This window comes from Pongo abelii, chromosome 11, assembly GCF_028885655.2.
Source record: "Pongo abelii isolate AG06213 chromosome 11, NHGRI_mPonAbe1-v2.0_pri, whole genome shotgun sequence".
Lineage (NCBI taxonomy): Eukaryota > Metazoa > Chordata > Mammalia > Primates > Hominidae > Pongo > Pongo abelii.
In genome coordinates this window covers 144,571,212-144,598,501 of record NC_071996.2, presented here as the reverse complement: position 1 = coordinate 144,598,501, position 27,290 = coordinate 144,571,212, and the positions used below count along the sequence as shown (strand labels likewise).

Below are 27,290 nucleotides of genomic sequence, written 5' to 3'. Positions count from 1 at the left end.
ACCCCCAAAAGGATAAATTAAAAGAAAATGTCACATATATACAACTTAGTAAAGTTTCTGAATACCAAAGATAAAGAAAAATGTTTTTTAAAAAAACAAAGGGAAAAAGACACATAGCCATTAAATGAACAAGACTGACATTTGCTTTCTACACAACAATGAAAGCCAGAAGACGATGGTATCACTTCATTAAATTTCTGAAAGAAAATAATGGCTATTTTAGTATTCTATACCCAGTGAAAACATTCTTCAAAAGTAAAAACCAGGACTTTCTGCTTCTGATAATGGTGAGGTGGGTTGTTGAAGACCAACCCTCCCACCTAAAGCAACTAGAAAAGCGATAAAACATACAATCCAATAATCTGTTTAAAAGCATTAGAGAGACACTAAGGCAGTCAGATCCAGGTGTTCAGGCTACAGAGAGAAATATATTAAAGTGAGTCTGAAATTCTATGAATACAACAGATTTCCTCTTTGAGGTATCTGCCAAGTCCTAAGTGACAGGGGATGTAGAGCCTCAGTATCCAAGAATAAATCTTTAGGCTGGGCTTGGTGGTTTATGCCTGTAATCCCAGCACTTAGGGAGGCCAAGGTGGGCAGATCACCTGAGCTCGGGAGTTCGAGACCAGCCTGGCCAACATGGCAAAACCCCATCTCTACTAAAAATACAAAAATTAGCCGGGCACGTACCTGTAATCCCAGCTACTCAGGAGGCTGAGGCAGAAGAATTGCTTGAACCCAGGAGGCAGAGGTTGCAGTGAGCCAAGATCGCCCCATTGCACTCCATCCTGGGCGACAGAGCAAGACTCTGCTTGAAAAAAAAAAAAAAAAAAGCTTTAGCTAAAAGACTGGGAACATGGCCTAAGATTTCAGCAGGCTTATGAGATTGAAGAGACATAACTTAGAGTTCAGATATACCAAAGCAGCCAGGGAACGAAAAGAAGAGCGGATATCAGAGAGCAAGGAAATGCCTTGAGGTAAGTCTGAGATTCTATATTGTGATTTTAAAAAATGGTACTGCTGGCTGAGCGCATAATCCCAGCACTTTGGGAGGCTGAGGCAGGTGGATCACTTGAACCCAGGAGTTTGAGACCAACCTGGGCAACATGGCAAAACCCCATTTCTACAAAAAACACGAAAATTAGCTGGGCATGGTCATGTGTGCCTGTAGTTCCAGCTACTTGGGAGGCTGATGTGGGAGGATCGCTTGAGCCCAGAAGGTCGAGGCTGCAGTGAGCCATGGTCATGCCACTGCACTTCAGCCTGGGCAACAAAGACCCTGTCTCAGAAAATAAAATAAATGGTACTGCTTTGAAAAAGTGTGTATTTTTTATAATTCAGAAGTAGTAAAGGACCAGGAGACTAAGAATCTGAACAAAAAAATAGCAGCTGAGAGTCTGGGAAGTCAGATAGGACTTATGAAAGTCCTATCTGAAATAAAGATAATAAATAAAAAGATAATAAATAAAAAGAAAATAAAACCTGGAGTTTAGGGCTAACTAAAGAGTAGGAACCCTGGTAAACACCTGAGATTTCCAATTAGGAACATAGGAGAGTTATATTATACCCTGGGATAAGCCAGAAATAGACGACTCCTCACAAAAGACTGAAGTACAGTTACAAAGCAGCTAAATCCTGGACTGGATAAAGGTGATTTATCCCTGTTCTGATTTCCCAAAGTCAAAAGCAAATTCCCTCTAGAAGAAGCTTATATCATTCAAAGCCTTAAATTATCTCTATGAATTGTATCTACAAAAACACAAAGTCTGTCATTCGATCAAAAATTATTAAGCATAATAAAAAAAGAAAACAAAAAATATTAAGCATACTAGGAGACAAGGCCAAACTACTGAAAATAAATAAATAAAAGACAATACAAATAGTTCATTAAGGGATTCAGATGTTAGAGTTATCAGACAAAGACACAAAAAAGTATTATAATTAATATGTTTAAAAACATACTCAAGAAGGAAAAGAATGTTACCAAATAACTGAAATGTTTGTGTAAAGATGAGCGTGTGTGTGTGAATGGTTAAAAATAATCATTTAAAAGTAAAAAATATTAATAAAGTAATGTACGGTTTATAACAACATACACAGAAATACAATATAGAACAACAAGAGCAAAAAGGATGGAAGAGATGTCTTAGTAAATTTGTGCTGCTATAACAAAGTACCTGAGACTGGGTAATTTATAAAGAACAGAAATTTATTAATTTATCTTCTCACAGTTCTAGAGACTGGGAAGTCCAAAATCAAGGTGCTGGCAGGTTCAGCGGTCTATCAAGGACTACTCTCTGCTTCCAAGGCTGTGCCTTGATGCTACATTTTCCGGATGAGAAGAATGCTGCATCTTCACATGGTGGAAGGCACAGGGAAAGTGAGACACAAATGATGAAGGAAGCTCCTTTTGTAAAGGCTTTAATCTCACTGATGAGAGTGGAACCCCTATGGCCTAAATCACCTCTTAAAGGTCCCATCTCTTAATACTATCGCAATTAGTCATTAAGTTTCAACACCTACATTTTGGAGGGGACACATTCGAAACATAGCAAGGGATAAATGGAATATATTGCTGGAAGGGTCTTACATTGTTTGTGAAGTAATATAATATTTGGATATAGACTGTGCATATCATAATTTTAGGGTAATCACTAAACTAGCAAAAAGAAACACAGTTTCATTCTTCTACATGTGGCTTGACAATTATCCCAGCACCATTTGTTGAATAGAGTGTCCTTTCCTTACTTTATGTTTTTGATTGTTTTGTCGAACATCAGTTGACTGTAAGTATTTGGGTTTATTTCTGGGTTCTCTATTCTGTTTCATTGGTCTATGTGCCTATTTTTATACCAGTACCATGCTGTTTTGGTAACTGTTACCTTATAGTATAGTTTGAAGTTGGGTAATGTGATGCCTCCAGATTTGCTTTTTGCGTATTCTTGCTTTGGATTTGCGGGCTCTCTTTTGGTTCCATATGAAATTTAGGATTTCTTTCTAGTTCTGTGAAGAATGGTGATGATATTTTGATGGGAATTGCATTGAATTTGTGGATTGATTTTGGCAGTATGGCCATTTCCACAATATTGATTCTACCCATGCATGAGCATAGGATGTGTTTCCATTTGTTTGTGTCGTCTATGATTTCTTTCAGCAGTGTTTTGTAGTTTTCCTTGTAGAAGTCTTTCACATCCTTGGTTAGGCATATTCCTAAGTATTTTTTTTTTTTGCATCTATTGTGAAAGGGGTTGAATTCTTGATTTGATTCTCAGCTTAGTCCCTGTTGGTGTACAGCAGAGCTACTGATTTGTGTACACTAATTTTGTATCCTGAAACTTTGCTGAATTCATTTACCAGATCTAGGAGCTTTTGGGAGGAGTCTTTAGGATTTTTTAGGTATATGATTATATCATTGGAAAACAGTGAGAGTTTGACTTCCTCTTTACTGATTTGGATGCCTTTTATTTCTTTCTCTTGTCTGATTGCTCCAGCTAAGAATTCCAGTTCTCTGTTGAATAGAAGTGGTGAGAGTGGGCATCCTTGTCTTGTTCCAGTTCTCAGGGTGAATGCTTTCAACTTTTCCCCATTCACTATAATGTTGGCTATGGGTTTGTCATAGATGGCTTTTATCACTTTAAGGTATGTTCCTTCAATGCCGACTTTCCTGAGGGTTTTAATCATAAAGGGATGCTGGATTTTGTCAAATGCTTTTTCTGCGTCTATGGAGATGATCATGTGATTTTTGTTTTTAATTCTCTTTATGTAGTATATCATATTTATTGACTTACGTATGTTAAACCATCCCTGCATCCCTAGTATGAAACCCACTTGATCATGGTGACACACACTTTAAATAAGCAGACACAGACAAGTGGAAAGTAAATATATGAAAAGGATACACCATGGAAACACTAAGCATAAGAAAATGGAAGTGGCTATATCAATATCAAAAAAGTAGATATCAAAAAAGAGTATTGCTAGAGATAAGAGGGGATGTTTCATAATGATAAAAAACCAATTCCTCATGAAGAAATAAAATGCTAAATATATATACACCTAATAATAGAAATTCACATGAAGCAAAAATTGACTGTGGAAGAAACTAAGGGGAGATCTAGGGGAAGAAACAGACAATTCCATTATCACAGATAGAGATTTTAATGCCCTTCTGTCACTAACTGATGCAGCAAGGAGACAAAAACAACCAATCACAGAAATAAATCAACACACAAAAAACCCCAGTAAGGACTTAGAAGATTTAAACAGCACTACTAAGCAACTTGATTTAATTTATATTTATAGAACAATGCACTCAGCAATAGCATAATACACATTCTTTTGACATGTTCAAGATAGACAATAGACTGGGACATAATACATTTAAATCGATTCAAACAATATGGAGTGTGTCCTCTAATCATGATGGAATTATATTAGAAATTGATAACAATTAGACTTTTAGAAAACCCTATTTGGAAGTTAGGCCATATATGTCCAAATAATCCACGGGGCAAAGAATAAATTACATGGGGAAAGAGAAAATAGTTTGAATTGATTAATAATAAAAACACAACATGCAAAATTATTAGGATGCAGATGAAGAAGCAGACATAAAAACAAATAAGAAATTGGAATAGATTATATATCTGTTAAAGAAATTGAATTCATTATCAAATGCTTTCTCATAAAGAAAACTCCAGACTCACATTATTTCATTAGTGAATTCTGCCAAACATTTAAGAAATAAGTAATACCAATTTTACACACACACTTTCAGGAAATAGAGGAAGAGAGACTACTTTCCAGTGTATTTTAGGAGGCCAGCACAACCCTGATTCCAAATTTGATGATTCCAAGGAAAGAAAATTACAGAAATATTACTCACAAATATAGATGCAAAAATCTTTAACAAAATATTTATAAGTTGAATAAAAATATATAAAATGGATACTAACTCATGACAAAGTAGGCCTTATTATATATGCAAGTTTAACATCTAAAAAATTAATCAATATAATTCACTACATTAACAACAGAAGGAGAACAATGATGTGATCATCTTAATAGTTCCAGAAAAAGCATTTAGCAGAATCCAGTACCCGTTTATAATTTTTTAAAAATGTCAGCATACTAGGAATGAAAGGGAACTTCCTTACTCTGATAAAGGGCATCTATGAAAAGCCTACAGATAACATCATATTTAATGGTGAAACATCAAATTATTTCCCCATGATTGCCTTGGGTGGAAGTATGGCCACTCTCATCACTTATATTCAACTTTGTTCTGCAGGTCTTAGTGCAATAAGATAAGAAGAAGAAATAAAAGGTATTCAGATGAGAAAAAAAGTAAAACTATTGTTACAGATGAATAATTATATAAACATACAACCTTAGTACTTATAAGTGAATTTGTCAAGGTCACATGACTCAAAATAAACATATGAAATGAAATTGTATTTCATATGAAATTATATTTCTATAATAATGAACAGTAAGAAAATGACATTAAAACAGTAATGTAATTCATGATATAAAAATATAGAATTAACCTAATCAAAGATGTGCAAGAAAACTCTACATTGAAAACTACAAACATGGCTGACAGAAATAAAGTAAAGACATGGAGAGATATACCATATTCATGGATATAATATTCAATATATTTAAGATGTCCATTTCCTCAAGTTGATCTATAAATTCTAAACAATTTTAATCAAACTCCTAGCAGGCTATTTTGCAGGGGAGGGAAGAAGAAATTGACAAGATGATTCTAAAATGTATATGCATATGCAAAGGATTTAGAACAGCCAAAACAATCTTAAAAAAGAACAAGGTGGATGTGTGTACACTACTTAATTTCAAGACTTACTAAAAAGCTATCAAAATCAAGACAGTGTGGCTTTGGTGAAAGAATGAATAGATTGACTTGCACAGATCAGCAAATCCTACATATATGATCCATTTGTTTTCAGCAAGTTGCCAAATTTAATCAAGGACAAAAGGAGAGACTTTAAAAAAATGGTGCTGGAAAAACTGAGTATTAGTATGAAAAATAATGGACCTTAGTTCTTACACCATACCATACACTTGTGGTTCTCACACTTTAGTGTACAGCAGAATCCCAAGGAGGGCTAATTAAAATCCAGATTTCTGGGCCCTGCCCACAGAGTTTCTGATGCAGTAAGTCTTGTGTGAGGCATGAGCATTTGCATTTTTAACAAGTCCCCAGGTGTATTAGTCTGTTCTCACCCTGCTGTAAAGAACTACCTGAGACTGAGTAATTTATGAAGAAAAGAGATTTAATAGACTCACAGTTCTCAGGCTTAATAGAAAGCATGACTGGGAGACCTTGGGAAACTTACAATCATGGTGGAAGGTGAAGGGAGAAGCAGGCACCTTCTTCACATGGCGGCAGGAGAGAGGGAGTGAAGGGAGAAGTGCCACACACTTTTAAACCATCAGATCTTGTGAGAACTCACTCAACATCAAGAGAACAGCAAGGGAGAAATCTGGCCCCATGAACAAATCACCTCCCACCAGGCCCCTCCTCCAATTTGACATGAGATTTAGGTGGGGACACAGAGTCAAACCATATCACCTGGTGATGTTTATGCTGCTAGTCTGGGAAGCACACGTGGAGAACCCCTGCTGTCCATAAAAATAAACGAAATGGATCATAGATCCAAATGTGAAAGCCAGATGAAAATGTAGGAGGATATCTTCTTGTCCTTGGGGTAGGCAAAAATTTTTCAGACAGAACCTAGAAAATACTAATTGTAAAACTAAAAAAAGAAATAGATAAATTGGAGTTTGCCAAAGTTAAAATTTTATGTCCATCCATAAAAAACATCATTGAGAAAATGTACAGGCAGCCACAAACTTGGGGAAAATATTCATAGGACATGTGTCTGATAAGGTACTTGTATCCATGATATATAAATTCCTGTATATTCATAACCAAAATGCAAAACCCCAGTTTAAAAAATGGGAAAAAGATTTGAACAATTGATAAAATAAAGCATACAAATATCCAATAAGTGCGTGAAAATGTGTTCAATATCTTCAGTTATCAGGGAAATGCAAATGAAATCCTCAGTGATGTATCACTTCACACACATAGAATAGCTAAAAAACAAAAACAAAAACCAAAAACCAAAAAAACAGACAATACCAAATGTCGAGAAGGCAGAGGAGCAACTAGAACTCTCCTACACTGCTGGCTGCAGCGAAGTGATTGAACCACTTTTGGAAAGCTGTCTGTTTTTTCTGAAAGCTGCTTGGTTGTTCCCAATAAAAGTTCAACACACACCTATACAGTGAGTGCACAGTTTTGCTCCTAAGTATTTAGTTAGGAAAAATAAAAATATATGTATGTGACTTGTACAAGAAGGTTTAAAACAGCCTTGTGCATCACAGTCCCAAACCAATCGCCTCCCAGCAGGCCCCTCCTCCAATTTGACATAAGATTTGGGTGGGGACACAAATCTAAACCATATCACCAAGTGTGTGTCACACAATGCAACATAAGTGCAGGGTCAAGGCAGTAGAAGGGAGTCACATCACTTACATAATGGACCTAGACATAAGCCACAATGCTCTTTGTAGGCAGGGTTCAGGCAGAGAATTCACATCACCTGGGTGCTGGTCCCAGTGATATGTTAAAGTGCCCTTTGTAGGCAGGGCCAAGGAAGGACCTTGTAGGCAGGACCAGTATTGGAAATATTGTTGCTGGACAATCCAAATGTCCAGCAACAGGTGGATGAGTAAGCAAATGTGGTTTACTCATCCCAAGGAATATAACTATGCAGTTAAAAAGAAAGGGCTTAGTGATACACTGAACAACACGTATGGATCTCAAAGACATGATGCTGGGAGAGAGAAGCTGGACACAAAAGCGTCCGTACTGCATGGCTCCATTTATAAGGAATTCTGAAACAGGTGCATCCAGTCTGTGGTGCTGCACATCAGAGCAGAGGTCACCTGGGTGGGAGCCAGGGGCTTTGGGCAATGGCTGAAGGCACGTGGGGGAACCTGCTGGGCTGACAAAAATGTTCTATGTCTTGATCCTGGTGGCGGCTACCCGGGTTTGTACAATTGTCAAAATTCATTGACACTGTACACTGACTTATTAAATGTCAATAGAAAAAGAAGAAAAAGATGACCCCCAAAAAGGACAAGGCAGAATCTGAAAACGGAAGGAGGGTTGAGCTGTCCTGAATGTGATGGGGGCTGCAGAATCTGAGCCACAGGGGCTTGAAACTCAGCACGGACAGGGTTTCTGCACGGATGAACGAGGCAGGATTGGAAAAAACCAAGACTGTTTTTTTTCTCCGGTGAGTTGAACTTCCTCAACAAAAGATGGGGAAATTGGGAATAAATGCGTGAGGCACCAGTGAATGTGCAGTCGCAGAGCTCAGCTGTGTGGATGTGGACCAGGGAGAAACAAGACAGAGGAAGAAAGAGCAAAGCTCTCTAAGGGCCCAGCGTGCAGAAGTCACTGGCCTGAGGCCCGGGCTCCCCTACCAAGTGGCGGGATGGATATGGAGGCCAGGCCTGATGGGAATCTTCTTCTCTGCATACCCTCCCCCTGCCCCCACCCCCACGGGGAGCCCCCACCCCCACGGGGAGGCCAGCACTGGGCCTGATCCATTACCAAGACAGAAAGAGCTGACATGGGCATCCTGAGCCTGCCTGACTCCCAGAAGTACCTTAGGCAGGACCTGTGACCCAGCCACATCCCAGACGGCGGCAGCCTGCCCTGCAGACATCCTCACCTGGCCCACCTGCTCCTGGAGCCGGGCCTTCTCTCGCCCCAGCAGGGCTGCCTTCCCCTCTAGCTGCTCCTGCTGCTGCTCCAGGCGTCCGCAGGCCTGCTGCAGGCCCTTGCGCTCTGCCCGCTCCAGCGCCAGCTGCTGTTCTGCCTGTGCCAGTTGCTCCCCGGCCCGGGCGTGCTCCTGCTCCAGAGTCTTCCGTTGTTCCCGCAGCTGGTCTCGCTCCTGCTCCAGCTGCCACCAGGTGTCGGGGGCTCTGCATCCACTCCCCCAACCCTCGGTCCCTGTAGGCCAGCCATCCCCAAGGACTGCCCAGGGGCACTGTCTTCCCTCCCTCAGACCTGGCCAGGGCTAGTCAGGCTCCCTTGTCCCCAAAACCTCGAACCAGGAGAGGAAGTGATCTGGGAGGATGGAAGGAAGGCCTAGGGCTGGGAGACCCACAGCCACCTGGGAAACAGGTTCCAGCGAGGCCCCCCCGACTGGCCCTTGTCTCACCTGGAGAGCCAGGTGGTTCAGGGCACTTTTGTCCTGAGCCAGCCCCTCCATCAAGGCGGCCATTGCGGCCAGGGAGTCCCTTTGCTCTACTCCCTCCGACTTCAGCCGCCTCACAAGAAGCTCCAGGTCCACGTTGCTGCACTCGGCCTGGGGCAGGGAGGGGGATTCCAGGGGGGGACCTTCAGCTTCCAGGGCAGGGCTGTTGCCGCTGGGAAAGGAGTGAGCCCTGAGCCACGGAGGTGTGCAAGCCAGAGCTCTTGGGCGGACATGATGGGAAGGTCGCCACAGTGGGGAGGTCTCAGGGCCAATGGTGGCTCCAGCCAGAGGAGGTGGCTGGCGGGCCAGGGAGAAGCCACGAAAAGCAGGCGTGGCCAGCAGGGTTGAGAGCAGCTGGGCCAGGCTGGTGCCTACTGGTTGGGGACGGGAGAGAACTTCAGTGACTTTGGGATCTCTGGTGATGGGCTGAGGGTCCCCGCAGGCAGGAGAGAGGGAGTGGGAGGCCAGGTCAGTGAGGCCAGGGTGGGTGGGGGCAGACGGGAGAGGGGACGGGGTTGGGGGGAGCAGAGTATACCCGTGCCAGGGCGCTGCGCAGTCCCTCCCTCTCACTCTCCACGACATCCCGCTGCAGCTGCACTGTGCTCAGTGCCTCCCGGGCTGATGCCAGCTCCTCTCTGAGCCCGGAGACCTTCTCCTCCAGCTGCTGCAGGCGGCCTTGACTGAGGCCCCAGACCAGAGGGCGGGAGGTTGCTCAGGGTGAGCAGTGGCTGCCCCATGGGATTTCAGGCAGGCGACTGCCTGCAACTCCCTCCAAGCCCAGGGAGGCCCAGGAGGAGCATGGAGTCCCTGGAGGACCAGGAAGGCAGGGAGCCCTTCGCTTCCAGGCTTCATTTCTGGGGCAGGGGAGGCACAAGTGCCTCTGGGGGGACGGGAGGGGTGGGGCCCCACATCTGATGGGCCCACAGGGTGGTGGATGTGCACCCAGGTGGGGCACTGGGCCAGAGGGAGTGAGGGTTGGTCTGGAGGATGGTGCAGCCTGGGGAGGAGCCTGGAGAGCCCCCATCCCTGCCCTGTTAGGGCCGCCACCACACCCTGAGATGAGACAGGTGAAGAAACAGACCCGTGGCCCAAGGCCAAGTGGCTGAAGGTGGCAGAGTGGGGTCTCTTCTGCGGTAGGGTCCCTGCCCACCCAGCCACGGCTGCACACCTAGTCTCCAGTGCCCTGCAGCTCCGCTCCCTCCGCAGAGCCAGTTCCTCCCTCTGCTCTGCCTGCAGCAGGAGGCTTCTCTGCAGCTCTGCGGCCTCGGCCTCCAGCCCCTGCTTCTCCGCATCTGCAGCGTCTGCCTTCCCTTTCAACTCCTCCACCACCATCTCCAGAGCAGCCTTCTCCCTGGGGATGGTGGGGGCAGAATTGGGGCGGCCCTGGACACATTCAAGGTGCATCATGTGCCTTGGTGGGCACTTGGGGCTGGGTAGATGCCAGCCCCTGAGACTGCATGGGCAGAGGGAGCCCGAGAAGCACACAGGGTCTCACTGGCGGGTGTGTCCCACCCAGGCCCATGTCCAACCGGTGCTCATGGAACTTTGCTAGAAGGAAAGGACCCCTCCCTGGCTGGCAACCCCTCCAGCTCTAGAGGTGCTTGTCCTGACAGCAGCCCTGGGCCCTCAGGATCCCACACACCCTGTGCAAGACCGTGCAACCCCTTCACCCCATTACCTCCCCAGGAGCTTGCAGGACGCCCGGCACTGCTGCACCTCGAGCCTCTGGGCCTCCAGCTGGCCCCGAAGAGTCTCTCGTTCCTGTGCCTGCTCCTGAGCCTGCTCCTGCTGGAGCTTCTGTGCTGCCCACAGCTCCCGCCGGCTTTCGGACAGCTGCTCCTGGAGCCCGGCCACCAGTGCCTGGGAGGACTTCAGCTGCAGGCACAGCTCCTGCTCGGGTGGGGTGCGGTGTGGGTCTCTCTGGCCTAGGCAGGCTTTGCCCACTGAGGCCCACTAGGGCTTACGACTCCCCAGAAAGGACACCCCCTCCCTGGGGCCCCTCCCTGGGGCCATGGGGCTCAGGGGCAGGCCCCATAACTACCCTTCAGCCTGAGGAGCTCATGTTTCTGCCCTCAGGGAGACAGAGAGTCCTGTGGGCTGTGGCTGCCCACCTGTTCCCGCTGCCACCGCCTCTCTACGGCTGCCCGCACGGCCTGCAGTGCGGGATCCAGGGCGGCTGGGGAGCAGGTGTGTGGTGGAGACACCCCTTGATGGGGGGATGTGGTACGTTGGGGGCTCCTCAGCGGGCGCCGTGGCTCCCCCAGTTCAGTGATGCTGCTCCCTGCCAGCTCCAGGCACCGGGCGTCCTCCTGGGTCGCCTTCAAGGTGCAGAGAGGAAGGGATAGAGGGGCCCAGAGCACAGGGCTGTGATTTGGTGGGGACCGCGCAGACAGTCCTGAGGGTCCCTGTGGGCCACCTCCCCCTCTGCCACCGGGAGGACAGGCGAGGGGCCACACCTTCCTGACGTGCCTCAAAGTGCACTTGCAGGGACCCCACCTTGCCCTGCAGGCCGTCCGCTGCCCCCGGGCCGCTGCTGCACCAGGCTTCCTGTGGCAGGGGAGACTCCTGAGCAAGGGTGACAGACCCCTGCCACACAGCCACCCCCGTCCCGCCCACCAACCAGGTTCTGCAGGTCGGTTCTGAGGGCAGCGATGGTCTTCGTCTTCTGCTCATTCTGCTCCGTAAGCTTCTCCACCAGCTGCGTTTGCTCCGAGAGTCTGGGAGGAGTCGGGGGGTGGGGGGGTGAAGGGCAGAGCCCAAAGGACGGGCACCCAAGCATGCCCTGGCTCTGCCCGGACTCCTCCGTGCGGTGGCCCCCCTGCCGGTGCTGGGTGATGCCTCTGTCTGAGTGGCCTCTGTCCCTGGTCTGAGCACGTGTCTCCCCTGCCACTGAGCCTTCAGTGGCTCCCACGGTCTCAGGAGTCAAGGCCCACACCCTGACCAGCTCTCCAGCCTCAGATGCAGTGGCTGCCCGAGGCTCTGCCTTGTCCTTGTGGCACAACAGAGGGAGTGCCCACCATAGGCCTTTTCCCGGCCAGTCCTTCTGCCTGGAGCACCTGTCACCATCAGTCTAACAATAAGTGATTTTACTGTTCCTTCCTTCCCAGGACCCACCTTCTTCCTGAAGACCCCAGGTCCCCATTCCTGTGGCTCAGGCCCTGCTGTGCTGCCCCTGCAGCTGTACGGCACCATTGGGCCCCCATGTCCTGTCCTGCTCATTTGGGACTGGGTTGTGGTGTGTTTGACTCAGCTGGACCCCCTGAGGGTAGGGAGGGCTTCTGCCTGTCAGCCTGGCGGGGTGTTTGTGGCCAAGTGGGCCCCGGACCCTGGGTTGTGAGGCATTGGCCCCACGGCCAGCAGGTTAGACCTCCACTGGGGAGCCGCCTCCCCACTTTCTGCTGAAGCTGCCCTCAAGAGACCTCTGAGCCCCCGATGTGGGTGGTGGGTCCAAAACCTTCCACAATCATGGCGGGGCTCACAGAACCCCAGAGAGGGTGTGGGTGTCCTTCATATCGGGCAGGAGGTGGCCTGGTCCCTCTTTCTGCCTCAGTTTTTAAATGATTTACTTAAGGTGAGCTCTTGCCCCCGGAAGAATGTTCCTGCTTTAAGCCTGAAAACTCCAGTTCTGGGTGCTGACCCCCAGGACGCAGTCCCAGTGAGTTCCCTGCCATGCTCCCTGAAACCCTCACTGTAGGAGACCCCAGTGTCTGCCTCCTGGGCATTAGGGGAGTGCCCTGCAGCCACTGGGATGGTGACTCTGAAGAGTGTGCACCACCAGCGACGTCAGGGCCCCACCTGCCCTGGAACGGTGTGACCACATCTGGGATCCACAGCTGCTTGGCAGGCTGGATGGGCCCCGACCCCCCAGGCCCTCCCTGTGCAAGCCTGCTGGCCCTGGGCACCCACCTGGCCTGGAGCAGTGTGACCACATCTGGGATCCACAGCTGCTCGGCAGGCTGGATGGGCCCTGGCCCCCTGGGCCCTCCCTGTGCAAGCCTGCTGGCCCTGGGCACCCACCTGGCCAGGAGCGCCACCTTCTCTGTGTCCCAGCGGCCCTGCAGCTGCAGCATCTCCCCGACCTTGTCGCGAAGCTGCTGCCCCAGGGTGCTGGCCGTGCTGCTGGCCGACAGCCGCAAGTTGGAGTCAAGGTTCAGGCAGGCAGTATGCAGGCGGCGGGCTGTCCTGGCCGTGTCTGCCTGCAGGTCAGCAAGGCCCCTGGGAGACAAGGGCAGCACCTGTGGTTGACTCAGGACCCATCTGCAGAGGGAGGGCCTGGTCCCATCAGCCCCACAGAGGACCCCCTCCTTGGCCGTCCTCAGGAGAAGCCCCCACTGCATGGCATTGATTGTTCCCATGTGTCACCAAACACCAGGAAGGCAGCTGGGGAGGAGTGAGCAGGGGCAGGGCCAGGTTGCACACTTCAGGCTTCAGCAGCCTTCACCGAGTCATCGACCCTCTGAGCCCCCGATTCCTCCTGTGCAAGGGGCTGCTACGTACCTAAGGGCTAGCGGGGTGATACCAGGACTGACCTCCAGTGTGGCACCCAGCAAGGGCTGGACAGACTCCAGAAGCTCCATCTGGGTAGGTGTCCCCCATCCCACAGTATCCTCTTCACTCTCCTCTCATCTCTCCTTGGCATCCCCAACCTACCTCCCTGGCCTGTTTGTCCTCCTCCACTGCCCTCCTAGGCCGCCCTCATCACTGCTCCCACTGGCCAGCCTAAGGCCCAGCCAGGGCTGGGTGAGAAGCCGGCAGGCCAGGGCTACTTCACCCACGAGAGAGCCCGCCCTGGGCACCGCTTCCCCCCTCCCCGAGGGGGCCTCAGCTCCCTGCAGCCGGGTGCCTGGCCCCAGGTGGGGCGGCTGGCACTCACCTCTCAGTGGCTGCACGCAGCTCGGCCAGGTCTGTCCCCAGCACCACGGCCTGTCTCCACAGGAGGAGGAGGTCCCGGGGCTGCCCCAGGCCCCCTGGCCGGGTCTGAAAGCAAGAGGCCTCTTGTCTACTTCAGGCTGGGGCGCCTTTACCCTTTTCCAGGTGCCATGTCCCTCTCCATGGGGGCTGGAAGTGGACCCAGCATCCCAAAGCCCCCATATCTCACAGGCAAATGAGCCCTGGGCTCCCCCAACCCCACCCTGGGGCCATACTGTACCCCTCCGCAGGAGATGACCTGGGGACATGACCACATCCAGCCCTCCCAGGCCAGCCTGTGTGCACGGAGGTGGAAGGGTGGGGTGTGTGGGCCGCTGAAGAGAAAAGGTGCTGACTCAGTCACGGCTCCCCAGCTACTCTCAGGAACTGCTCAGGCTTGGAACACCCCAGAACCAGGCCTGGTCCCCTGTTGGGGCAGACACTTCTGCAGCACACGGCTCCTACCCTCCCACTCCGATGGAAGAGAACGGGTTGCCTTTCTCCAGTACAGTCTTTCTCCTTACTCTGGAGGGCTCCTGAAGATGTCCAGGTGTTGGTCTGGCACTTCAAAGGTGCCAGGGACACAGAAGCAAGTTAGAAGCCTCAGGACTGGGGCCCGAGGTTCAGCAGAGAGGATGGTGGGGAAGCCACTGAAGTTAGAAGCCTCTAGCACTGGGGCCCGAGGTTCAGCAGAGAGGACGGTGGGGAAGCCACTGAAGTTAGAAGCCTCTAGCACTGGGGCCCCTGTTCATCAGGGAGGAGGGTGGGAAGCCACTGCTGAGACAAGTCCAGCAGTTAGGCTGTAACGGAGCGGAGTGGGAGGACTCTGTGTTGGGGGCAGGAATGGGGGGAATCGTGTGTGCACAGTGGTTCCAGCCTTGCAGGGAGCTAAGATGAAAGCCAGAAGTCTCACAGTCTCCACACCACCTTCTAGGCCCTGCACTCGCCTTCTCCTGCTTGCCGACCTCTGGAACTCAGGGGGCTACTGTGTTCCTACCACCTCTCCCTGCCTGTGAAAGCCTCACCCCTGCTCCTCCGGGTTGCCTTCAGGTAGAGCACTCACATCCTGCTCATCCTCCAGAACCCCCACAGAGGACCATGACCAGACAGCAGCGGAAACGATAGAATGAGACCTTGAAGAACTTCAGGTATTAGATCATCTCACCTTCATGAAGCTTGCCTGACCCCCTCACCTGATCCCACACCTGAGGTTCCCCCCAGCTGAGCCTATAACACCTGGCCATACACCCTCCAGAGAACACGCCCCTCTGTGTCCATTCCACCTGGCTGTACACCCTCCAGAGGGCATGCCCCTCTATGCCCATTACACCTGGCCATGCACCCTCTGGGGGGCACGACTCTCTGAACCCATACCTGGCCATACATGCTTTGGAGGGCATGCTCCTCTGAGCCCATTACACCTGGTCATATGCCCTCTGGCGGGCATGCTCCTCTGAGCCCATTACACCTGGTCATACGCCCTCTGGAGGGCATGCTCCTTTGAGCCCATTACACCTGGTCATATACCCTCTGGAGGGCATGCTCCTCTGAGCCCATTACACCTGGTCATACACCCTCTGAAGGGCATGCTCCTCTGAGCCCATTACACCTGGCCATGCACCCTCTGGAGGGCATAACTCTCTGAACCCGTACCTGGCCATACACCCTCTGGAGGGCATGCTCCTCTGAGCCCATTACACCTGGCCATACACCCTGTGGAGGGCATGTTCCTCTGAGCCCACTACACCTGGCCATACACGCTCTGGAGGGCGTGCTCCTCTGAGCCCATTACACCTGGCCATACACCCTCTGGAGGGCGTGCTCCTCTGAGCCCACTACACCTGGCCATACACCCTCTGGAGGGCGTGCTCCTCTGAGCCCACTACACCTGGCCATACACCCTCTGGAGGGCGTGCTCCTCTGAGCCCATTACACCTGGCCATACACCCTCTGGAGGGCGTGCTCCTCTGAGCCCATTACACCTGGCCATACACACTCTGGAGGGCGTGCCCCTCTGAGCCCATTACACCTGGTCACACACCCTCTGGAGGGCGTGCTCCTCTGAGCCCATTACACCTGGTCACACATGCTCTGGAGGGCATGACTCTCTGAACCCATTACACCTGGTCACACACCCTCTGGAGGGCGTGCCCCTCTGAGCCCATTACACCTGGTCACACACCCTCTGGAGGGCGTGCTCCTCTGAGCCCATTACATCTGGTCACACACCCTCTGGAGGGCGTGCTCCTCTGAGCCCATTACACCTGGTCACACATGCTCTGGAGGGCACGACTCTCTGAACCCATACCTGGCCATACACCCTCCGAGGGCATGCCCCTCTGTGCCCATTACATCTGTCTGTACACCTTCGGAGGGCATGCCACTCCATGCCTGCTATACAGGGGTGGACGCTTGCTTCAGCCGCACCGCCTCCTGCACTCTGTGTTCATCTCAAGAGCAGGCTGAGACACTTCCTGGCAACATGGAGGCGTGGCTGCCAGATTAACCTGCTGCTTAAACACATGAGAGTCCAGATTCACAGCCTCTTCCTGAATGCAGGGCTGGGGTGGCCTGAACGGCTGGAACACTCAGGCCAGGAGTTGGTGAAGTCACAGACCATCAGAGAGTGTACGCAGTTTCTTGCTACACACACACACACACACACACAGACACAGACACACACACACACACAGACACACACACACACACACAGAAAAAAAACAAAAACAAAAACAAAAAACAAAAAAACAGGCACACATGATCCTGCAGGAGATTATAAGGAAAACTGCCTGTCTAGAATGTCGGAGTTAAACAGAGAAAAAAGTCTTCCTTGTGCATATGGAACCACACTACATAACCAGGATAGTCTCAAGAAAACTTAAGCTGAAAATGTACTTCAATGTGGCCCCAAAGACTGTTAGAGCCCCTCAGCATCTATCAGAAACAAATAAAAACCCTTCCTGGAAAATACTATATTCACCTCAGGTTTCAAAGAAATTTCACAAAATTCCAAGGAAAATAAGCAGCTCTTAGTTAAAAAATAAAAAAATCACCAAAGGCACAAGGAAACAAAGGACCATGATCAGAAACCAGCAGAAACAATAGAACCAGACCTTAAAGAATTTCAGATATTAGATAGTCAGACACAGGCTACAAAAAGACTATTTTTAACATAGTTCAACAAATAAATAAGAGACTTGAAAATGTGAGTTAAGAAGCCAGGCGAGGTGGCTCATGCCTGTAATTCCAGCATTTTGGGAGGCTGAGGTGGGCGGATCGCCCGAGGTCAGGAGTTCGAGACCAGCCTGGTCAACATTGTGAAACCCCATCTCTACTAAAAATACAAAAATTATCCAGGCGTGGTGGCACACGCCTGTAATCCCAACTACTCAGGAGGTTGAGGCGGGAGAATCGTTTGAACTTGGGAGGCGGAGGTTGTAGTGAGCTGAGATCGTGCCACTGCACTCCAGCCTGGGCGACAGAGCAAGATTCTGTCTCAAAAAAAAAAAAAAAGAAACTGTGAGTTAAGAGTAAGCGATTTAATATTTGGGAAAGAATCAAACAGAACTCTTAATGAGGAAAAATACAATATCGGCAATTTAAGCTAAGTAGGCAAATTTAACAGAGATTAGACATCAGAAGAGAAAACTGATGGACAGGAAAGGAAATTTGAAGAAATTATCTAGAATATAGTCCAGGGTAATAAAAAGAACAAAACCGTGAACTGTGACTGGGAGACAGCATAAGAATGGCTAACACACGTCCAGCCGGAGCTCAGAGGAGGGGAGATGGATGAAGAGCACCAGCAATGTTTAAAGAATATTGACTTCCCCAAAATAACAAGCGACACAGAGGGTCCGCGAACCCTAAAGCAGGAAAAACAAATAAATCTACACGCAGACACAACAAAGGGACATGGCACAACAACCAAGTCGGAGCACGGATCTTAAGAGCAGCCGGTAAGACACATTACCTTGATAAGGAGCCAGTCAGAATCCAGGCAGCCTGGAAACTGACTTCTCAACAGCAGCAGCGGAAGGAGAAAGAGAAAGCATATCTTTAAGGTGCCAAGAGAAAGCAGCTGTCAACCAGTGAGAACAGTTCTCAAGGACAAAGGGAAAATAAAGACCTGGGTGATCGAATGCCAGACTGAGCCCAGGGACCCTCTCCTTGCGGCATTTGATCTCACACGGCGGAATCGGCTCCTGCGGTCCTCAGGTGACCTGCCCAGCCGTCTGAGGACGGGGACCAGGCAGTGGGAACATGAGATCTGCCTCAAACGCCTCGAGCCAGAAGGCCTGGCATAGGCGATGACTCCTTGCTGATAGCACGGCTCCCGCTGACGCTATGCAGAGGCCGGCATTCCCTCTCGGGGTGTAAACCTCAGCTGGTTTGTCTGACACCCGCCTTTCAGGAGCAGCAGCTGTGGGGGGCTCGGGGCTGGGACCCGGCCCCCATGGGGGCGAGTGGCGGCCTCTCTGGGACAGGCTTGTCTGAGGGACGTCTGTGGAGGCAACCTGAGGCCAGAAACGCGGCTGCCCCTCTGACTCCCGCCTCCACCTGGCACAGCACGTCTTCCGGGGGAATTCCTTGCCCGTGGTGCCCGTAGCGTGCAGGGGCTGGGCATCCAGGCCCCCTTTGCTGGAGGGCTGTTGGGAACACCTTCAGGCCCCCAGGGACTGCCTGGCTGGAGAGCCACGTTACCCAAGGCCACAGCAGCTTCAGGCGGTCCCACGACCACGGAGAGATCTGAGCAGGGCATGAACACCTGGATGTCTCCCTCCCACAGGGGCTGGTGCCTGGAACCCTGTGCCCTGACCTCCTGCATGCCTCAGGGTTCAGAAGTTGGAGTGGGTAAGGCTGCAGGGGGACCTGGGGGGCCACGGCCAGGTGCTGTGAGCAGCGGTGTAGCCCCAGGCTCCCTCCAGGGTCCCCCCCTCCTGAAGTCTGGCCAGGAGTTCGGCCTATGGAGAACAACCTGCCTCTCCAAACAGCGTGGTCCACACCAGAGCCGGGGTGCGGCCCCAGTGCCCCATTCTGAGAGCCCTGCCCTCCTTCTCCTGGTGGGGGGCAGTAGGGGTGGACCAGGAAGTGCCTCCCTCCACAGACTGCTGTGGCCAAGCCGGGTTGGGGACATGGTGTGGCAAGAAGCTGTGGCCTTGTCCCCAAGAGGGACAGCCGCTGAGCCAGCGCACCCTCACCAGGTCCCTGCCTGTTACCCAGCCACAGGCACCCAGACAGGCAGCCGCCATGGGGTGAGAAAGTGTTGGGGGAGCACCTGTCTCTGGGCCCAGCGCCTCAGCTCCAGCTCGCCCTGCAGGCGCTGCACGCCGCCCGTCATCCCGGCCAGCTCCCGGCCCAGCGTGTCGTTGGCCTTCTTCATGTGCTCCAGCTGTTCCCGCAGGAGCGCATTCACCTGGCAGAGGCCGGTGCTCCTGGACAGACAATCCACAGGGCATGGTGGGGGTAGGCAGCCTCTCCTAAGAGAGGCACTCAGAGTCCCCAAGTCAAGGGGCTTGAATGGAGCCCCAAACCCTCTGGGCCTAACTGACGCCGGCTCAGGTGCACAGCCGCTGCTCTGCCCCCACCTGCCATGGGCCCCACAAGGGACCCCTAAACTGAGTGCCAGCATCAAGGTGGCTCTCCCAGGTGCCAGCCCAGTGCCCTTCTGCCTTCCTGCGATATCTGCCCTTTGTCCTCCCCAAAGCCCCTGCCCCGAGCTCTCCTGGCTCTGGCTCTGCAACCTTGGCCCGTCCCCCAATGCCTGAGACAAGGTGCCAGGGGCTGGGAGGGAGGCGCCCTTCGCGGGGCGGGGTGACACGGAGAGGGAGTCGGATATCCCGTGGTGGGGGACGGCCTCTGCTGTACCCTGGGGCCTTCCCCACCACGAGTAGGTCCACACTTGCTGCAGTAGGGGTGCAAGTCCGCCAGGTGTGTGGACCTCGGGAGCCGGCACCCCCGCCAGGCCCACACCGTGGTTCACTCACTGCTCCTCTCTGCCCGCCAGGCCTAAGCCCCCTTTTGGGTTATTTTTCTTCCCCCTCAAAACCGGTTTTCAAAAGTTTCTCAGCACTTTGATTCGTTTTCCAGATTCCTGGAGGATGAACCAAATGTGGCAATATTCTGCAGACAACTTAACCTCCCCAGGTCTGGGAGACTGGTGCGCCTTGGTTACTGTGGGGGGCTGGGTTAATGTGGGGGCTGGGTTAGTGTGGGGGCTGGATTAGGGTGTGAGGGGCTGGGTTAGTGTGGGTGGGGCCGGGTTAGTGTGGGTGGGGCCAGGTTAGTGCGGGTGGGGCCAGGTTAGTGCGGGGGCTGGGTTGGTGTGGGGGCTGGATTAGGGTGTGAGGGGCTGGGTTAGTGTGGGTGGGGCCGGGTTAGTGTGGGTGGGGCCAGGTTAGTGCGGGGGCTGGGTTGGTGTGGGGGCTGCATTAGGGTGTGAGGGGCTGGGTTAGTGTGGGTGGGGCCGGGTTAGTGCGGGGGCTGGGTTGGTGTGGGGGGCAGTGTTAGTGTCGGGGGCTGGGTTAGTGTGGGTGGGGCGGGGTTAATGTGGAGGCTGGATTAGTGTGGGTGGAGATGGGTTAGTGTGAGGGGCTGGGTTAGTGTGGGGAGCTGGGTTAATGTAGGGGCTGGATTAGTGTGAGTGGGGCTGGGTTAGTGTGAGGGGCTGGGTTAGTGTGGAGCTGGGTTAATGTGGGTGGGGCTGGGTTAGTGTGGGGGCTGGGCTAGTGTGGGGGCTCCATTAGTGTGTGGGTCTTGGTTAGTGCGGGTGGGGCTGAGTTAGTGTGGGTGGGGTTGTGTTAATGTGGGGGCTGGGTTAGTGTGGGGGGCCGGGTTAGTGTGGGAGCTCAGTTAGTGTGGGTGGGACTGGATAAATGTAGGGGGCTGGGTTAGTGCGGGGACTGGGTTGGTGTGGGGGTCTGGGTTTGTGGGGGGCTTGGTTAGTGTGGGAGCTCAGTTAGTGTGGGTGGGGCTGGATAAGTGTAGGGGGCTTGTTAGTTCGGTGGCTGGGTTGATGTGGGGGGCTGGGTTAGTGTTGGGGGGCTGGGTTAGGGTTGGGGGGCTGGGTTAGTGCGGGCAGGGTGGGGGCCGGGCAGAGGCCCCCTAGATAAGCCCAGGCATGACATCGTCAGCACCATTTCAGGGTGTGAGAGTGGGTGATCCACACACTGGACTCAGGTGTGGCTAGTGGCCCGGGTCTGTTGCCAGGGTCCTAATATCAGCGCTCACTGATGGTGGGTTGGGGGGGCTCTGTCCCTCTCTGCCGCTCCCTCCCTGTCATTCATGAGGCTCTGTCTCTCTCTGCGGTTCCCTCCCTGTTATTCATGAGCCAGGTTGACCCATGGCAGGGAGGATGGCAGAGTGTGGAGAGGCTGCCATGTGGAAAGCTGGCACCAGTCCTGTCCCCCATGGTGAGCAGCCCCTGCTCCTGGCGTGTGGAGCGGGGGAGGGGTCTGATAGAGATGGGTGCAATCGTGATGCTGCTACTATAATAGGAATGCTGCTGAGCCGCTCTCAGAGGCTGGGACGGCGGTGCCTGGTCGCGTGAGAGGCCCAAGCCCAGGAGGCTGAGTGTTTCACTGTTTCCACTCGGCCTGGGATCTCCCCACAGCAAGAGGGAGCGTGCTGCAGGCCCCCACACTGCCCAGCCACTCAAGTCAGTACCCCCTCCCAGCCGCGCCTTCTCTAGCCCCCTGCCCTGCCCTGCCAGGCCGTGGAGGCCTGGGTTGACTCCCACAGGGAAACTGAACTCACGACTGCTTTGGGAAGAGCTGTCAGTAGCCCCAAGGCACAGAGGGTCCCACTGCCTCTCCGGGGGATGGCTGTGCTTCCTGCAGCCCTGACTGCCCCACACCTGGCCTCACCTCTCCTCGGCAGCCTCCAGACGGCCAAGGGCCTCCTCCAGATCCATGCTGTGCTCCAGCTCCGACCTCCGCAGCTGAGCCTCGGTGGTCTCCAGCCGGGCCTGCAGCTGGGGAGGAGCAATAGCCCACCTGGTCTGGCTGCTCCTGAACCTGCCGGGCAGGGGCTGGGGCATCTTGGGCACAAAGCTGACCCTGGTGGGGAAGAGAGGGCTCCCTGGGGCCCCACAGCAGGGGCTGGGGTTGGGTCTGGTGAGGCCCAGGCGAGGCCCAGGCCCTTGCACACAATGAACCCGACAGGCGGCCTCCTGCTGTGTGCCAAGTGCCCATAGCTGGCAGAGGAGGGGAGGGGCAGGGGCACGCTGGGTTGCACTGATGTGCCGATCCCATCAGGCCTTGAGGACAGTGTGAGTACGGTGGCCCAGTGGGGGCACGGCTCTGGGGGCCGCTGGAGCATGCCCACATTTCATTTACAGATGTGTAAACTGAGGCCCCACTGCCCCAGCCACCTGGGCAGCCCAGCTGTCAGGGCAGGGGGAGGGGCTTCAGGGCTCCATTCAGGCACACAGGGGCAGGATGGAGGGTCACAGGGCTGTCTCTGGGGCTGCCCTCTGGAGAGTGAGTGAGTGTGGTTCCCCTCCAACTGGGCCTCCTGCCTGAGTCCAGCACCTCACCTACAGGGGACAGGACCACACCCACCATGATGTGGGCCCAGGGCCACTCCCACTGCCCAGGGCCACTGCCACTGCCCAGGGCCACTCCCACTGCCCAGGGCCACTCCCACTGCCCAGGGACACTCCCACTGTCCAGGGCCACTCTGCCATCACTGGGCCAAGACTGAACTTGGGCCCAGGAAATCAAGGGCCAAGGATGGCCCAGGTGGAGGGGTGGAGGGGTGGAGGGGAGGGCAGCAGACCCGGGGCCTCAGCTGTGGCTGTGCCTGGGCCGAATGCATGGGAGAGCAGAGGGGCCCCTCCTCAGCCACCAGCTGGAAGAGAAGGGGGCGTTGGAAGACCCTGGAGGAGCCGGGTGGGGTCTGGGGGTGCCACCCCAGGATGGAGATGCCACGGTCAGGCACTCTGGCCACCCAGACCCACCCTGTTCCGCCTGTCTTGGGGGTAACTTGAAGTGAGACCCAGCCTCCTGGCACCCACACTTTGCCTGCTGAGCTGCCTGGGAGCTGGCGTGCACTGGGCTGCTGGCGAGTTTGGATCTGACTCACGCAGCTTACTAATCTGTAGGCAGCATTTCTGAGGCTTCTATTCCCAGCGGCCTGTTCCCAACATCTCCCCACCCTGTGCTAGGAAGATGCCTCCCCCAAGGCCTCCCCACAGCTGTAGGGGCTCCCAGGAAGAGTAGGCTGGCTGGCAGCTCATGGACGTGCTGGGGCCCCCATCAGGTGGGGTGGACCCCAGGTCCTGCCCTCAGGGGCTCCCACGGGTGCCAGCAACAATGGAAACGTGTTTCCCGTGTGGGGGTCAGGACGTGATAGAACTGGGTGGGGAGCAGAGAGCAGGCCCCTTGGAGAGCTGAGGGTACCCCTGTGGGGCTGGTGCTGCTGTGGTCCTGGGAAGAACCCTTCCAGAAGTTGAGGCCCCCTGGGGACCCCTCAGGCATTCAGTACTGGCCACTGGTCATGTGACTAAGAAGGGGCCAGATCTGGTTCAGGGGTTCAGATCTCAGCCCCAGTAATGGTGGTGTGGCCTGGGTGATCACTAGCTGGCTCTGAGCCTCTACTTCCTTATCTGGAGAGTGGGGTCATCTGACCTGCCATGCAGAACCGGGGGGGCTCTGAAGATGGCATGGGTGTGGCAGGGGCCCTGAGTCCCCCACAAGGTGGGCTGGACACCCCACTCCACGCATTGGCTCCTTGCCAAGTCCTGCCTCAGAAGCCAGCATGTCTTGGAGCAGCCGACATAGGAGAGAGGCTCTGGCCTAGCAGGTTTTTCACCTTTCTGCCTCGGTTTCCCTGTCTACACAACGGGAGGCCCTCCCCAGCTCCACGTTTTGTCACTAAATATGCCTCTCGCTCACCTCACAGGTCACCCTGGAAGGCACCACAGCCACCAGGGGACCGAAGATACAGCCCTGCCTCTGGCCCCTGTCCTCTGAGGTCCAAGCGACCCCGGCCAGCCTCAGTTGTCAGGAAAGGGCCAGGGGACTGGGGTGGAGCCATTTCTCTGCAAGCTCCATCTGGGATTGGGGTCGGTGCCTGCTGGTCTGCTTTCCTCTGCTGTGCAGGTGCCAGCTTTGTGCCAACGCTGGGCAGAGCACTGGGCCCTGCGAGTCAGGACTGGCCAGGCCACCCCACAGGGCTTCTGGGCAGGTGCAGGGACAAGTCAGTGCCTAAGCTGGGTTGCGAGACCTAGGGGACACGCTGGGCATCAGAAAGGCCTGGGCATGTGCTGCTTGGCCTCCCACCTCTGGCCTCAGCTATCCCGTCGGTTGCCTCAGTTTCCCCATCTGTTGCCCAGGGTTTGAATGTCCCATGGCTGACACTCTGTCTTTCCCAGTCTTAGAAATTGCTGATGGTCCCAGGCTCTGACTGCTGTCCTGACAAGTGACCCCTCACAAAGGGCCAGGGTGCTCCCTCCCGCCTGCCCTGAGTCTGCTGCACACACGCACCTGCTCGCTGACCACACGGCACCTGCTGGCCAGCTCATCTCGCTCGGCGCCGGCCTGGGCCAGCAGGTCCCCCAGCCGGGTCAGCTCCTCCTGCAGGAGCTCGTTCTCCTCTTGCACTCGGGCCACGGTGGCTGTCGGCTCCTGTACCCCTGCTGCACAGTACCTGGGTCAGCCCGGGTGGCCAGACCAGGGCCCACGCGCACTCAGCCCTGTCTCCACGATGGGCCCCTGGGCTGGCCACCAGGCTCCAGCTGCTGGACCTGCCCCTGTCTCCTGGGAGGGGTCCCAGCTCTGAGTCAGGGACCCTAACATAGGGAGGCAGACTTCATACTCTGAGCCCCACTTCCTCTCACGTTAACTGGAATCCTATCACCTCTGAGCACCTGGAACCCCAGTGCAGACCCAGGCCCAGGCTGAGCCCCAAACCAATGGCAGCAGAGTGTGTGGGCGGCCTGGACGCTGGGCACTCGCCCTGTCTATGAAGTTGTGAGCCCTGTTGCTTCTGGGGGAAGGGACCTGGTCCCCGAGTAATAAGGTGCTTTTGTAAATACACACACAGCCAGTTCCCCAGGCCTGCAGGAGGCCGGACAGACCCTGGGACAGAGGGATCCCTGGGACCCATGCACGAGGGAGTCCTGAGCACACACAGGACAGGCGGCCTGGAGCTGGTTCCTCAGCTGCCAGGTGGACAATTGGAGGCAGCACAGGGACCTGGGGCGGGTGCAGGACAGGCAGAGCCCAGGGGGGTGGGTGTCTGTGCTCCCTGAGTGCCAGTGTCCAGCATTTCCGTGCTGAGGAAGAAACCAACACCAGTGAGGCGGAGACTCAGGTGGCCACAAGTGTGCCACACAGAAGCAGCCCTGCTCAGGCCCTGCTGAGTGCCCTGTGGGTATCGATGTGATGCCCCTGAGGGTGGCCCTGTGGGGGGTGGGGCCAGCCCCGGGCCCAGGACTGTCCCCCACGCTGTCACCTTGGCCATCCCCGGGCCCAGGACTGTCCCCCACACCGTCACCTTGGGGTGGCTCCTCACTCAGGCTGCTGGCCACGATCTCACGGATGCGGGTGGGGACGGGGGTGGGCGAGGCCCGCCGGCCTTCCCCACGCACGGTCAGCGCCCGGTCTTCCCTGCTGGCTGTGGAACTCAGGATGGTGTCCTCCAGTCTCTGAAAGACACCCCCAGAGATACCTGGAGATGGCAGCCTCCAACAGCTGCCAGGCACCCCCTGCAATCCCACTAAATGGGATCCACCACAGGGCCACCCCAAGGCAGCTGAGTGCCCTGGAGAGGACAGGGTGAGGCTGGGCAGGTCACTCAAGCACATGCCTTGGTTCTCCACCTGTGGAGTGGGGCTGCGCCTGTCCCCAGGTTCTGGAGAGGAGGACCACACCCAGTCGAGGTCAGCAGGAGCAGGTACTCTGCTTGGGGTTCTGCCCTGTCTTGGTGGGGGCTGGGCTGAGCGCTGGCTAAGTGGTTGCCAGTCCCCTAGGGGATGCTGACAGGCAGGTTCCTTTGCCTCTGCTCCACAAGAAACCCAACATCCTCGCCCACCTGGAGCAGGTGGTCTCACAGCTTGTTTGCACAGTGGGGCCAGAGGAGGGACCTAGATCCCACACAGCAGTCACAGAGCCCAGTGTGTTTGTGTGGGGGGGATAGTGGGGGCTGAGGATGGGTCAGAGGGCTGAGGCTGAACGCATGCTTCTCTGCTCAGCTGCCCACTGCCCCTCCACAGGCTCGGTCTATCGGGAGGGTGGGCAGGCCCCAGGCTGCATGCTTGAGGCTCCGAGGATGAGCAGGGCCCGTGGAGCCCTCTCCTCCCACGGCTGTGAATTCTGGGCAGAGTCTGGGACTCCCATCCTCAGGCTGCCCTCAGAGGGCTGCGTGGGCCGGGGCAGCGAGGACAGCGAGGACAGCCTTCCTTCCCAGGTGGGTCCTTCATGAAAGCCGACTGCCAGGGAAGAGGCTCCAATAGGCCCAGAAGTGGGCAGGAAGGCCCAGGACCTGGGCTCACACTCGAGAGGTGTTTGCTGAGTGGCTGCCCTTCTGCCCCAGGAGCGCCTGGGTGTCCTGGGTACCCCAGCCTGGTTTTGAGGGTCTTGGGCTCTAATGGCATTTTGCCGGGCAGGGGCACAGCTTGGGGAGGGCTGGGACCCCAGGGCAGGGGACTCCTGCCAGGTGGAATAGATTACTGACTGTGGGCAGGACACACAGGCCGCCTGTGCCAAGCCAGCAGAAGCCCAGGCAGGATCCCGCAGGAATACGCAAGGCCACAGCTGTCCCCGGCCTGCTGCCTTAAGGAATACGGAAGGCCACAGCTGTCCCCGGCCTGCTGCCTTAAGGATATCTAAATTTCAGGCAGTGAATTAACTACTAAAGGGTGACTGGATGCTTGCCGGGGAAGCTGGGAGGGGACGTCCATTCCTAGGGCTCTCCAGCGTGGCACCCCAGAGTCCGCCCAAGTCCTCCTTGCCTGGCTCCCACGCCAGCACAGAGGACCCCTCTCCCTGGGGTCTGCAGGGCAGCTCCCCCACCTTGTGCCTCCTGGATCTTCCTCCTGACCAGGGTCCTCGTGGGTGACCACCTGGCTGCCTCCTG

The 27,290-nt window shown here is 54.1% G+C and overlaps 1 protein-coding gene across 1 annotated transcript in view; it reads right to left on the bottom strand.

Annotated features, from left to right (window-relative positions):
* Positions 1–27,290, bottom strand: part of CROCC2 (ciliary rootlet coiled-coil, rootletin family member 2) — an 80,257-nt gene that overhangs the window by 43,326 nt on the left and 9,641 nt on the right. The window contains exons 2-14 of the mRNA XM_024243599.3: positions 25,710–25,860; positions 24,698–24,849; positions 22,076–22,182; positions 19,489–19,645; positions 14,176–14,279; positions 13,320–13,517; positions 11,923–12,019; positions 11,414–11,620; positions 10,981–11,192; positions 10,471–10,653; positions 9,838–9,982; positions 9,267–9,413; positions 8,775–9,005 (exon numbers count right to left, since the gene is read on the bottom strand). Coding sequence (XP_024099367.2) covers positions 8,775–9,005; positions 9,267–9,413; positions 9,838–9,982; positions 10,471–10,653; positions 10,981–11,192; positions 11,414–11,620; positions 11,923–12,019; positions 13,320–13,517; positions 14,176–14,279; positions 19,489–19,645; positions 22,076–22,182; positions 24,698–24,849; positions 25,710–25,860 — 2,091 coding nt within the window. The remainder of the gene's footprint in view (positions 1–8,774; positions 9,006–9,266; positions 9,414–9,837; positions 9,983–10,470; positions 10,654–10,980; positions 11,193–11,413; positions 11,621–11,922; positions 12,020–13,319; positions 13,518–14,175; positions 14,280–19,488; positions 19,646–22,075; positions 22,183–24,697; positions 24,850–25,709; positions 25,861–27,290) is intronic.